At 31.5% G+C, this 14,285-nt stretch overlaps 1 protein-coding gene across 1 annotated transcript; it reads right to left on the reverse strand.

Annotated features, from left to right (window-relative positions):
- Positions 1 to 4,553: 4,553 nt before the first annotated feature.
- LOC25488601 (TMV resistance protein N) lies at positions 4,554 to 12,918 on the reverse strand. The gene is made up of 6 exons (XM_013603492.3): positions 12,236 to 12,918; positions 9,250 to 10,354; positions 8,560 to 8,832; positions 7,502 to 8,305; positions 6,293 to 7,022; positions 4,554 to 5,724 (listed from the first exon to the last, which is right to left on the reverse strand). Exons 1-6 carry the CDS (start codon positions 12,694 to 12,696, stop codon positions 4,913 to 4,915), a joined length of 4,185 nt encoding a protein of 1,394 aa, XP_013458946.1. The 5' UTR covers positions 12,697 to 12,918; the 3' UTR covers positions 4,554 to 4,912.
- Between the last annotated feature and the right edge of the window lie 1,367 nt (positions 12,919 to 14,285).

The raw sequence follows: 14,285 nt of genomic DNA on the forward strand, positions 1-14,285 counted from the left end.
TAAGTCTCCCAAAACCCCTCCATCCAATGTCTCCCAAAAATAGTCTCCCAAAATCCTACTCCTTCCTTTTTCCCAAGTCTTTCATTTCATTCCAATTCAAACTTGCAAACAAAGCCTAAATGTATTGTTTAAGGAATCTATAAAATGAAATTTTGCCTTGAAAATACAAGTCAAACAATGTAAACGTCATAATTACACAAATTTTCATTATAAAATATACTACATTTGAATGTTTAAACAATGTTCCAATGATACTTGTTAGCATCTTCTATTAATCTTGAAAATACAAGTCAGACAATGTAAAAGTCATAATTACACAAATTTTTATTGAAAAAGTTATTACATTTGAATGTTTAAACAATGTTCCAAGTACATTTGTTAACATTTTCTATTAATAAAAAATAAGTAGACATGTTTTTCGTTTTTCTTTCATTCGCTAAAAATAGAATTCCTTTTTCAATAAATATAACAATTATTCATATGTCAATATGTGTATATGTAAAAGTAATTATAATTTCATGACTTTACAGCCATCCATTGATCCTAGAGTGGAGGTGTCATCTCTTCGGAACAAGGACGTCCCTTTAAAGATAGTTATGTGTGTGGCGTCTGTTTTATGATAGGCTGCCTGCAAAAGATAATCTTCTTCGACGAGGAGTTATTGATAATGATTCCCGTTTGTGTGTCAGTGGGTGTGGATTTATGGAAACTTCATCTCATTTGTTTTTACATTGTAATCATTTTGGTGCCGTTTGGTATCTTATTTATCAATGGATTGATGTGTCTATGGTTTCGCCTCATCAAGTAGTGCACCATTTTCATCATTATATTTCGGCTTTCTTGCGGGTGCTTCTAAGGCGCGTCATTCCATCATTCAGGTTATTTGGTTTGCAACGATGTGGAAAATTTGGAAAGAAAGAAACAACAGGTTATTCAATGGCAATGTTACATCAATTGTGCAGGTCAGAGAAAAGATTAAGTCCCTCACTTTCATGTGGTTGAAGGCTAAAGTAACATCACTTTCCCTCAATTATCATGCTTGGTGGCTTAGTCCGTCTACCATTTTGGACATTGGTTAATAGTTTTTGATTGTTTCTTGTGTTCTTTGCTGTTTCTTTTTTGTAAATTGTAAATTGTGTATAGACTTTTTGTGTCTTACTGGGTACACCTTGTACTAGGAAGATCACTTGATGTTGGTAATATATTTCATTTTAGCCTCGTCAAAAAATAAAAAATAAATTATAATTAAAGTTAGACATTTTAATAATTCAATAATTACAATTAATTTACATCGTAAAAAAATTACGTTGATGATGCATATAAATTAACCAATATTCTCGAGTTTTTCACAAGTATTCTTACAATTTGCAAGGCATTCAGATCAGTTATAAATTATTGTTTTATTTTATCAATTATAGGAATACAGTATAATTCAATACTTATTACAACAACATAGGCTTGTAATACCTACATTATTACACTGTCCACCATGTGGATATCCATATTTTTTCTCACAGTCTGCATAGCAGCTTGGAGAACAAGCCCCTGTGCAACAATATTGGTGTGACTTTCCAATGCAAGGTTTGAGTCTTTTGTCAATCCCTACGGTTTGAGTCTTCAAGCTAGTCACCGATCCTAAGCCAATAGTGTATAAATATTAATATAACAAACCATAACAACTAGAAGATTTATTTTTTACAAAACATAACAACTAGAAGATAAGATACCTTTTCTCCTTACCTGAAAACAAGATCAAAAAAATGCATGAGATACCTAAAAGATAAGAATGATGGTTGTGAAAACCCATTTTTATAGATTCTTTTGAAGGAATGTAGAATTTTAATCTTATATTTTATAGCTCGTAAAATATAAGACTAACATTATTTCCATTATATAGACTTAGAAATGGTATTATTTTGAATTTAAAATAATATTATTAACATTTGATTAAGATTTTTTTGACTCAAATAATTACTAAATAGGTAACAATGCATTCATCATGTTGACCGTATTTTTTGGGAATTTAATGCTAACTACAATATATACTATATAATACTAACTTTTCCATTGTTGCTGACCTAAAATAAAGATCAAAGAAATGCAGAAAACGACAAAATTAATATTGATAGTAATAAAGAACCATGGATGCTCGTGGTGACTGGTGCTGGTCTTTGGTGAATTTTGTGGTGGTTAATGGTAGTTTTAGTGGTGGTGGTGCTACTGGTTTTTGTGGTTGTGCTTGTGGTGGCTAGTGATGATTAGTGGTTGTTATGTTTTTTGTGGGTCTTCTTCTATGAGTTTTGTTGATGGGGTTTCTCAAATACATGGATGTTAGTGGTGTGCTTAATTGCATTCAATGCAGATTAGAAGCAAAGTGCGGTTGCACGGATTTTTGGTAGGTTTGATGGTTATTTTGGATGACATTTATACTTTGGTTGTGGAAGATGACTTTGTGGTTTTGGTGTTTAGTTTTTATTGGTTTCGAGGGCCTCCGTGGAGGGTGTTTTTGGTTTGTTTGAAGAAATTTTTATTTGATGTATGGGTGTTTGTTTCAGTGTTCCGCGTATATACGGTACACTTTTCCTTTGTATGTTGCTATTTAAGTCTTCTAGCCTAGCATTCCTCGTGCTAGTTAGGATTCTTTACGTTTTGAATAAATTTCATTTTAACTTCTTAAAAAAAAAAAAAAAACATTTTACATCCTTTTAGAAAAAAGAACCATTGTATATTATTTCACTTTAAATTTTATTCCGGTTAAAATTAAAGGAGTCATTTACATTGTATTGACAAAAAATAATATATTAATTTAACCAAACGCTAAGTTAAAAAAATATATTACTATATGCCAATAATATTATTTTAAGAAGTATCATTTATTTTTTATTTTTTTTACAAAACAGGGCAAAGCCCAAAGAGAAAGAAAATCACTACTAGAAAAAGCAAAATTAGCGAAGGAAATTAGTGACAGAAAAAATAAAATTCCTCACAAATTTCTTGATCGCAAAATTTAATGACGGAATTAGAGAGGGATTTTACGTTTTCCCTCACTAATTTTTGTTTGTTTAGTAGTGAATTAAGAAATTAAACGCTCGTTCCTAGGCATGCAAGCCTCAAAAATATCATCAAACAAAAGACTCTGAAGTTCATTAGGGGGATTCTCCAGAATATGAAAATCTAGAAAATCTATTGATATGCTCAAATTAGCAAAGCCAATATGCACTTTTGTAGCCTTCATGCCAAATATGAGTAATTTTAACGGTCCAACTTTAATTGCACTTCAACTCAAGAGGTACGTAAAGTTTAACTTTTATTTTGTCAAGTAGTCTAGCGGTTAGAATTCACCTTATTCAAAATGAATAAATGGGGGTGTTCGGGGTTCGAACCCCAACCCCTACATATAACAATGCATGTCCCTGTCAACTGAGTTATGCTCACGGAGACTAAAGTTTGACTATTTACTAATGTTTTATTTCCGAATCAAATTCACGCACTTTGGTCGATTCACGTTTAACTCAAACTCAATAACCATTTTTTTTTTTTTTGGTACAAGAACTCAATAACCATTTAATTTGATCATAATTAGAGTTATCATTATTATTTTAATAGTGAAGACTCATTTTATTCCTTAAAAAAAAGTATGTTATTTGAATAACCATTTTAGTGACAATTAATGAGATAACCGATGGCAAATCATCTTACGTTATTTTTAGCATATTTTCAGTCATTTTTATTTAGTTTAATTTCAAGATAAAGGAATTTTAGAGCAATTTCAAGATAAGAATTTGCTTCATTTTTTTTTAATCTTTTTACATTTATGTCTCTTTACATTAATTTTATTTTTGGTCATTTTTAATTATGTCTTCTTAATATTATATGTCATTGATGTTCTATAAATCTGGGCAAAACAAAATTTCAGATTATATAATCTGAAACATAATTCATATTATTTAATCTGAGCAAAGATTATTTTAGGGAAGAAAATTGTGTGTGGGAGAAAACATAGGATGGAAAAATTAGTGACCCCACTTATCTATTTTGTTCTAAAGCAATAATTACGCGTTTTAATACCTTATCATCGAAAAATAAAATATTATTTAATATTGACGTCACATAGTAAAGAATTATAAATCCACCTGTTGGTTTGATACTTTAGACTCTGTTTTTTTTAAGGTTTCAAATATAATTTTTTTATGTCAATTTCAAAGAACTAGTTTGACTTCTTAAAAAAAATAGTGATATCCCCACATAATTAATCCAATAGTACTACCAAATGCAAACAAATACTTATATAATATACAAAAAAAATTGGGAGGATATAATATATAAAATATTAGTCCCATAAACAAATAGTTCTTTCTTTAATAAAAAGGGAAATATAAGTTGGTAGATGAACAGGTTTATGGTTTAAGTTACGGTGTTAAAATATATGTATATCAAGGAGTCTTCAATTTTTGAATATACGATGATATAATTTGCGTAATCTATAATATATTTTTTACTAAAAAATGATATTCATTCTTTTTAATCGGTAGAATACATTAGTACAATACAAATTCACTAAAAATTAAAAAAATGATAAATATATAAACAAACTTACAACATCCATGTTAATAGCATAAAATTATAAAATACATAAAACTACACATATGACTACAATTTATTGCTTAATGATAATGATATCGTCATTTTTTCTATACATTTATATACTTTTGTATAAATATTTTATAGTAAAAAGCTAAGAACCCACTTTTTGAAATTTCATGATTCCTCGGGCAGGCGTCAAGGCTCAAAATCAAAGAGTGAAGACAAATATACTTATTGATTATCCACCAACGAGATCTTGAGACCAGCAACGGGAGTTCACCTCATGTGCTTGCGAGACATGGGACAACTCCTTATCAACTAGACCACCTTAGTTGGCAGCCTTGCTAAATTTTTCACCTAGCTTTGCCCATTCATCTCTAATATTTGCCTGGATTTTCTTAGCCAATTCATGCTCATCTCTCAAACAATGTACTTGTCCCCTTAACTCATCTCTTTGAACTTTTAGAATCTTTGCATTCTCAAAGATTTCTCTCTTTGTATGAACAACCATGTTCTTGGCTTCTTGTGAAGCAGCTATATTAGCCCTAACACCATTTATTAGTTCTTCTAACTCCTTTTTTCTGTCCTCCAAATATTCCAACTCATTGCACAATTCATTTTCCAAATACTTCACTTCTCTAAAAAGAGTTTTGTTAGCTTCAAGACCCTCTTCTAGCTCATCACTTTTCAACAATTTGGCTTTTGTATACTCTATTTTCTTGCCTTCATTTGTGTAATCATGACTCCAACAAGTGAACTGTCTTGAAACTTCTTTAACCAATGATCTTATATCAACAGATATTCCATCTTCTGTTGGTACATTTGTGAGGTAATCTAAGGTAGATTTCATGGTATTGTACTCATTAGGCCTTAAAAGAACAGAAAAGTCTTTGGTGAGAAAATCTTGAAGTGTCTTCAAAGCTTTCTTGGTTTCTTCACTTGGAATTATTCTGTTGGATGATTCAGAAATTATGTCGTTGTGATTGGAAAGTGAAAGAATTGAGGTCTCAGCATCAAGAATAGCATAAAATGCTTCCATGTCTGCATCATCCAGATTAGCAATTGGTGTTTGTATAAAACTTGTGACTTTGGATTTTTCCCGAGCTTTTGCTTGATGATCAGAAGCTATCATGTTTGATCCTACACGAACAGGAGATATTTAAAAACCAAGGATTTAATTCATATACCAAATGTTGTGTTTTTGGTAGACCATTGATATGCATGTGTTTCCAAATACTGGAAACTATGCAGAAAGGAAATTCTAGTTATTCAAAGTAAGGAATTTCTATTTACTATAAAAGGCGTAGGGTTTCGACCTCATTGTAAATCCTATTGAATTATTTTCAGTGACTTGCAAAAGTAAAACAGACTCTTATACTAGCTCTTATGCATTGCATTCTTGGTGGACGAGTTGCAATAGTAAAATGGAAATGGACATTTATCGAAAAATAATGGAGCTGGATCACAAAACCGACAAGGAAAATTGATACATATAAAAAATTTACACTGTCAACAAATCCCAACCAATTATGTGTCATTTAGAAATAGACATGAATGGTCAAACGATTACGATTTATTGACAAAAAAATCATTACGCCAACAGTGTATATGAGTTCGATCCACAGCGAAAAATAAAAGTGTACACATATGTCAAAAACATAAAAATAACTCAAACAATAATGCATATGCATATAGAACTGATGCGTACCTTCGACAACATTCTTGCCTCCAAAACATACTAAAGGCATTGAATCATTAGTAACACTATCCAATGTTTTTGGATGCAATAAAAGTTTATCTTGATTATGATCCATCTCTGTGTGACTTGCAGCATTATTATAATCTTCCAAGTTCTTGAAACAGTAGAAATCATTATCTTTTTTGCTATTTTTGAAATCTCCAATTGACTTTATTCTTGCATCATTGTTTTTATCCAAATCAGAATCAATCTTCTCAGTTTCTCTGCTTGAATCTAAATCAAGATCAGGATCTTTAAATAGAATATCCTCCATGTTATCTTCTTCCCTACATATATGAACTCCACACCAGCTTATAGTTACATTTGATGGTCCAATTATTTTGTCACATGAAATCTCAATCTGATTCCAATCATCAACCAGATATGATTCAAGATCATTCAATCTGATGGATGGATGAGTCCTCAAATCATAAAGCCATACATGATCTGTCACCATTTCTGAAAAGCATCTTGGTATTTCCAATTCATAAACTTCATCACTGTTTATATAGAATCGGATTTCGCAGTTGAAACTCTTCTTCATTTCACTCTCTATTGCAAGAGCAAAGCATAAAATAATTGCAGGAAATTTTTTTCTAACCCAAAAGGTCATATATTCTCCTTTGGTGATGTGGTCAAACCATTCTGGAATACTTGTTCCAGGAACCAGAACTTGTAATTCACATGCCTCAAAAGTTTCCTGTAAAAAGAAAAATGAAATAATAAGAGCTGCAACAAAACAAAAAATGTAGGAAGATTAAAAAGGTTTACCTGGTCTGTCTCTCAACAATTTGGAAATTTTTAAATAAGTCCCTAACCAAAAACATGTGTTTGGATCCTAAACTTAACAATATTTTGTAATCAGATCGATGACCTTAAAAATAATTATTAATCAATTACTAAGACATATATATATCTGATAAAAAGTTATTTAGAAAGTTCATGGACTTAATTACAAATTATGTAACGTTTCATAGACGGACTACAATTCAGGAAGTCAATTACATATTATAAGTGGGGGAAGTCCTCACCTTACAAGTTGGTTTCGTAAGGGTTGAGTTAGTTAGAACATAATTCTAAGACAAATTATAAACTTTTTGAGTTTAGGGACCTATTTATAAATTTACAAATAGTTTGGAGAATGAGAAAGTAATTAAACCATTAAAGAATGAGAAAAACCTGGCTTAGTAATAAGTTTGATGACTCTGCAGTCAATGATATGCAGTTTCTTGCATTGATGTATTGTAAATTGGGAGGAAGGCTTATAACTTCTTGGAGCTGTTTGCAGTTGTCTAAGTGAAGCATTTCCAAGGAATGATATTCTTGAATGCACCTTGGCAGAGTTACAAAATTATTTCCTGAAAGGACTAATGATGCTAAATTTGGGAAACAGTTGAAAATTATGGGAAGATCTTCATCTATAAGACCACAATTTTCCAGATTCAATGATTGAACATTACCAAAGGTAAGAGTTGATTGTCCTAATTCTCTCAATTTTGTCAAAAAGCTTCTAAGTTGTGGACAACCTTCGATATCAAGGTTTCTAAGATTATGCAACATATCAATGTTTTCAGGAAGTTCCTTTAGACTCAAGCAAGATGTCATGCTTAATTCTTGAAGAGCAACAAGATTTCCAATGGACGGAGGCAATTCTTCAATACCAGTGCCTTCAATAGAAATAGATATGAGATTATCCATTTTGCCTAAAATTGTAGGGAATGTTTGAAGACTTGAGCACCAATTAAGAATTAGACTTTTCAATGATGACAATTTGATTGCATGTGGAAAATCCTTAAGCTTAGTGCATCCATAAGCCCTCAACTCAATAAGTTTCTCAAGAAATCCAACTGAATCATGAACTTGTTCTAGATTTGTACAATAGTCAAGATTTAGTTCTGTTAAATTAGGCACGCCAGAAACGTCAGGTAGCTTTGTTAAGAATTCACAGTGACTCAAATCCATAGAAGTCAATGAATCCAAATGCTGCAAAATAGAAACGAAAAATTGGACAAAAATAACTACATGCTATAGAAAGCAATACACTACTAAAAGTATTTTAAATAGCGACGGAAGGAATATGTAAAATTTGTTTCTAACATTGTCACCAAGTGATATAGAAGCCAAATTTGGTGACTAACTTTACTTTTTCTGTCATTAATTTTCGTCTTTATTTCCAAAAAAGATTCTGGTAGTGAAAGAAGCAAATCAATGTATAAATGATAGCATTGAAACCTTACCTTGAATGGCTCTTGCATTGTGAAACGACTACGCGACAAGTTGAGTACAACAAGTTTTTTTGGATGAAAAGTAGATGGTAAAGTTGATGAAGGATACTCCATCCAATCAAGCAACCTTAAATTGTTTGGAAGATGTTGAGGGCTGCCATAAAAATGCCCATTTCTAACTATAAGAATTTTGAGATTCTTCATCTTTTTGAATGAATCATCTTTCAAGTGTACCATATATTGATCAGGAAGATCTACCATCATGCCTTGAACTCTATAAGTCCCCTTTTAAACCAAAGCAAACATGAAAAGTTATAATTTGATAAAAGCATGTCAGGTCGACAAACTGTTAACCTTAACAAATTACCACATAGATCATGTTTTTAGCATATTTGAGTTTATCTAATTGCTTAAGCACTGGTGAGATTATTTGGTACAGCATATGAAAACAGCTTATGACATGGCCATAAGTTGTTTGCATCTTATTTCCATAATCTCTCCATAGAAGCTTACGAAAACAACTTATAGTCTATATGAAAACAATTTGACTTTATTTTATCCTTTTTTTTTTTTTATAAAAATAGATTACACATAAGCACTTCTATGATAAGTGGTTATAATAAAAACTCTTAATTAAACTGTTTATCCAAACAGGGCCAATCTTAAACAAAACAGTGAGAATAGCATATATGTGGCTCTTACCGAATTTTCGGTTAGTACTTCAATAACATCTTCATGATTCCATAATCTACTCCGTTTTCCAGGCTCTAACGGCGAAACTTCTCTAACAACTTCCCTACCCATGTCTTGTATCAAATCATGCATTCTCAATCGGTTATATTCATCAATACTTACAAGAGACCTATCAGTAAGTACACTGATCCCGAATTTCGGAAAGAAACCACAAGCTTGAAGTGTCTTTTCAACATATTCAACTGTCTCACCCTTGAAGAAACATGCTATATCCAAGAATATTTCCTTTTCATTCTCTTCTAAATTATCATAAGTTACTCTAAGTACATTTTGAACCTCTTTATTAGGAATTTTTTCATATTTTGCCAATGCAGATTTCCATTCCTCAACAGTTTTACCAAACAGATTAGATCCCATTACTCTCAAAGCCAATGGAAGTCCTTCAGCATAGAGAACAACATTGTTGCAAATCTCGAAATAGCCCTTATCAGTTGCTTTTCTTTTGAATGCATTCCATGTAAAGAGTTCAAAAGCTTCTTCATGGTTAAGTTTCTTAACTTCATATGTTTTATCAACTTCATGAGAAGCTAATAATTGTTTATCTCTTGTTGTTATGATTATTTTACTTCCAAAACCGAACCAATCACGTCCTCCGGCTAATGCTTGAATCTGTTCCAATTTGTCAACATCATCAAGAATCAAAAGTACTTTTTTGCAACATAATCTCTTCTTTATGATAGGGATTCCTTTATAAACATTTCCTAGCTTAATATTCTTTTCACCAACTGTTTCATAAAGAAGCGTTTCTTGAAGTTGAACTAAGCCTTGTCTTTGAGTTGAACTTTCTCTTATATCAGTAAGGAAACTTGTGACTTCAAATTGATTAGCAATTGAGTTGTATAATGCTCTTGCAATTGTTGTTTTACCTATGCCTCCAAGTCCATGGATTCCAATGAAAGAAGCTTCTTCACCAGGCTTTTCAATTTGCAAAAGTGATTTTACTTCCGATATTCGAGTTTCTAGTCCAACCGGGTGCTCAGCAATATGCAAAAGGGTGTTATTTAATTTGCCAGATACCTCCTCAATGATTTTTATTATAAGCTCATACTCATACCTAACAAGTTACAAGTTTCCACATAATTACTATCATGATTTTAGAAAAATATCTACGGCAAGATGGCCATGATGTCCGATTAGATGCGACATCATGGTTTTTTAGGCCACTGCGATCGCAAGCGTTTTTATTAATTTTGCATCAGCAGGACTGTGATTGCGACCATGATTTAAAACCTTGATTACTACAAAATATTTGGATTCATGTAGCAATTTGAACTATTTACTTATTCATATTGGATGAATCACAGTCAAAGGTGACCGATCCAACTTTAATTTTGGTCGCATTGCAGTTTCAACAACATCAAAAATGGTTATGTCGCAACTCAGATTGCGATCGCAGACCATTGTTTAAAACTCTGTACATATCATATTATTGGTTTGAGGGCTATATGCAGGGACGGACCCACGTATAGCTCCATGTGGGCCTGAGCCCTCACTACATTTGCAAAATAAAATAAAGGCTTAATGATGTGTTTCGTCTTTGCAATTAGGCGTCATTTAAAAATTAGTCCATGTAATCACTAATCCTGGCAATTTACCCTTGCATTGTTTAATCATTTAAAATTTCGTCCTTTGACCAACTTAATCACGGCCACGTCATCAAATTAGCAAAATGGCATGGGAATGGACAAAAATACCCTCGTCATCCATTCGTGAAATGACATTTTTACCCCTGTCTTCATCTTCTTCTCATAATAAAGACGAGGGTATTTTTGTCCATTCCCATGCCATTTTGCTAATTTGATGACTTGGTAGTGATTAAGTTGGTCAAAGGACGGAATTTTAAATGATTAAACAATGCAAGGGTAAATTGCCAGGATTAGCGATTACAGGAACTAATTTTTAAATGACGCCTAATTGCAAGGACGAAACAGATCATTAAGCCTAAAATAAAATTGTACTGGTATGGTAATATATGATTATTATATATTAACTTTTGTGTGCAATGTGTAATTCCATGACTAGAACTTACCAACAATATAAGAGTATATATTATATATATATACAAAATGTTGGATTAATTATTTAATTAATCAATTATGAATTGACAATAATCAATTATCATAAGTTAATGTCATAATATAAATTATGGTCTATTGTGTTAAGCACTAATTAATTGATGAATATGTGTGATTGGGCTATTCTTTCTAAATGGACCGTGATGGTTTGGACCATTTAGCGAAGCCCAATGAGAGGTCCCTGCCCTCAGCCGTTTAACTATTTAAACGTCATCCCATCAGACGGTTAAACTACTCTGAACATTCTGGTGCTAAACGGAATGAGGGTAATCATCCCTCTCATCCTTGACAACTATCCTTTATGAATCCTAGATCTTAAAGGTACACAATCTATAACTTGTATCTATTGATCTATGGCTAAAACACAGAAACTTTTATCACAAAAGACACCACAAAGAGAGAAGCAAGAGGGGTAGTTATTACTTTTTTTTGTTATCGAGGGATAGTTATTATTTATGATTATTGTTTGAGTTTTGATTATTATTTTGGAAGTGTTTATTTTTTAATTGGTATATTTGTTTTTAGAGTTGTCTTTGATATTAACTGTCGCAAGTGCAACCGTTAATTAAAATAATTTTCTCTGTTATGAGTCTCATCAAGAATTTTATGTGAAATCGTATGAGAGATGAATTAAAAGTGAAAAAATCATTTAATGTTTTTAAAATTTAAAAAACGGTAAAGAATAATTATAGTAATATATATTTATGTTTTTCAAAATGAAATGTTTGCCTACACTACTTAAAAATCCTGGGTCCGTCCCTGGCTATATGTATAATAGTATTGATCTATATGTAAATAAGAATAGAATCAATAGGTACATAAACAAAAGGAAGAAAGATATATAATATATTGTTACATACCCATTTTCTAAGCTCCAACCTGAAAAATTGGCTGCATCAAACAAGGCTTTTTTCCACTTCTTCAACCTTTCAACATCATCCTTGAATGTGACTTCATGTTTAGCCATTGCTGTTCCAAAACTTCCTCTTTGATGCCTTACAGAAGAAGGATCAACATAGTAAAAAACTGGAAAAACTAACTGTCCTTTTGTTTTCCAACATTCAAGAATCTTAGCAAGCTCATCAAGACACCAAGTTGAATTTGCATAGTTCTGAGAAAACACAATGATAGAAATTCTTGATTCTTCAATGGCTGTAAGAAGAGATGGAGATATTTGTTCTCCTCTCCTAAGCTCCTCATCATCTATGAAAACATTGATGCCCTTTTGGTGCAAACCATGATAGAGAGAGCCTGTGAAACTTGTTCTTGTATCTTCACCTCTGAAACTAAGGAACACATCATAATTCCATCCATGTAGCATTAGAAGAATTTTAGGCTGAATCGCGGACTAGGACGCAGTGTATTGTAAACGCTACTCTTGATGAGGATATTCAAAATATCATTTTCATAAATGAAAACAAAGATTTGACTTTAAAGAAAGGAAAATGGAGTATTTTTTTTCTTTTTTGGTGGAGTTTTATTTGGTTTTAGAATGAAATGAAAATAGAAGCAAATGAGAGAAAATAAATGGTTTAGAAGAGAGAATGGGGTAAGTGTTCCAAGAGTTTGCTCTATGATTGGTGTCTTTATTTATTGGTGTATTTTAACTACAGAAGTGACTTCATCGTGTACTACTATAATTTTTTCAATTTAACCGTGGCCATGTGACTTCATTTGGCTTAGCTAAGAATCCACCTTAATTTAACCCTATTTTCCTTCTCTTTCTATTTCTTTTTTCTTGCCTTGACTTGAAGATGGGAATGCTAAAAAATCATCATAAATCACAATGATGCAAGAGTGGAGCTGCAGAGAGAGAATGTGTGAGAGGAAGTGCTAGTAGAGAGTACATCATATCTGATGTGAGATTTGTTTTTTTTTTTAAGATATGTATTCATCTATGTCCTTAATTTTATCTGATGTGATCAAATGGTTTTCTTTTATTCATCGACATAGATGCCTTTAATTTATTTGATTTATTTCGTCCATACCGTTATGATGATTATTCGTGCGATGACCTTCTCTTGGTATATGTTAAAAGTCTTTTTATTTACTATTAATAACATGTGATGACCTTGCTTATCTTTAAAGACTACTATTTCACAGATGCCTACATATAAAAATAAAAATAAAATAAACGACATATTTTGAGTCAAACTATTCTAATAAAACGACATATTTTGGCTCTGAGATCAACCTATAATGAATGCTTTGTCTTGGTTTTAAACTTCATATATGAAACTTTAGTGTAATATAGACCAGAATATATCATGTGTGTGTTGTTACATATTTGTACAATTTTAAAGGTGTGTTATTTAAAGATGTCACATAACTGTGATGGCTTTAATTTTAGCTATTTGATTTCAAAGCCTAATTGATATATAATACTGATGCCTATCTGCCTATCCATGCCTACATGAATTGTTTTTGTTATCGATGCCTATTTGCGAATCGGTCTTAAAATAAATAAATAAACAAATAATGTTATTTTACTTGATTTATTATCGGTGCCAATTTCCTTGTTCTGTTGATATTATTGATTCACTTATCCGTTCATATATGAAAATTTGAAAGAATGGTTGAACTCTAGTTTCATTTAGGATCCTTTGTTATCTCTTAGTTTCATTCACTACTGAATTGATAGTTAATTGGAAACATGACTTTAGTGGAATTTCTTGTACTTCATAATGTTGCAACTTGACAAGAATTGTGTTGTCTTATTTTATTGATTAGTTAGCCTTTTAGCTAAAGAGATTATATTCTGTTTTATCTAATCATGTTTTGATCCTTATGACTTGCTCAGATTGATTTCACACGTTTTTTTAATAGTAACTCACATGTGGAAAAATTGAATTAATTGATGTATTATTCGACGATTTATAATTGATGTGTCATTCGACAATGTGTAAATGA

The sequence above is a fragment of the Medicago truncatula genome, chromosome 3, assembly GCF_003473485.1.
Source record: "Medicago truncatula cultivar Jemalong A17 chromosome 3, MtrunA17r5.0-ANR, whole genome shotgun sequence".
Lineage (NCBI taxonomy): Eukaryota > Viridiplantae > Streptophyta > Magnoliopsida > Fabales > Fabaceae > Medicago > Medicago truncatula.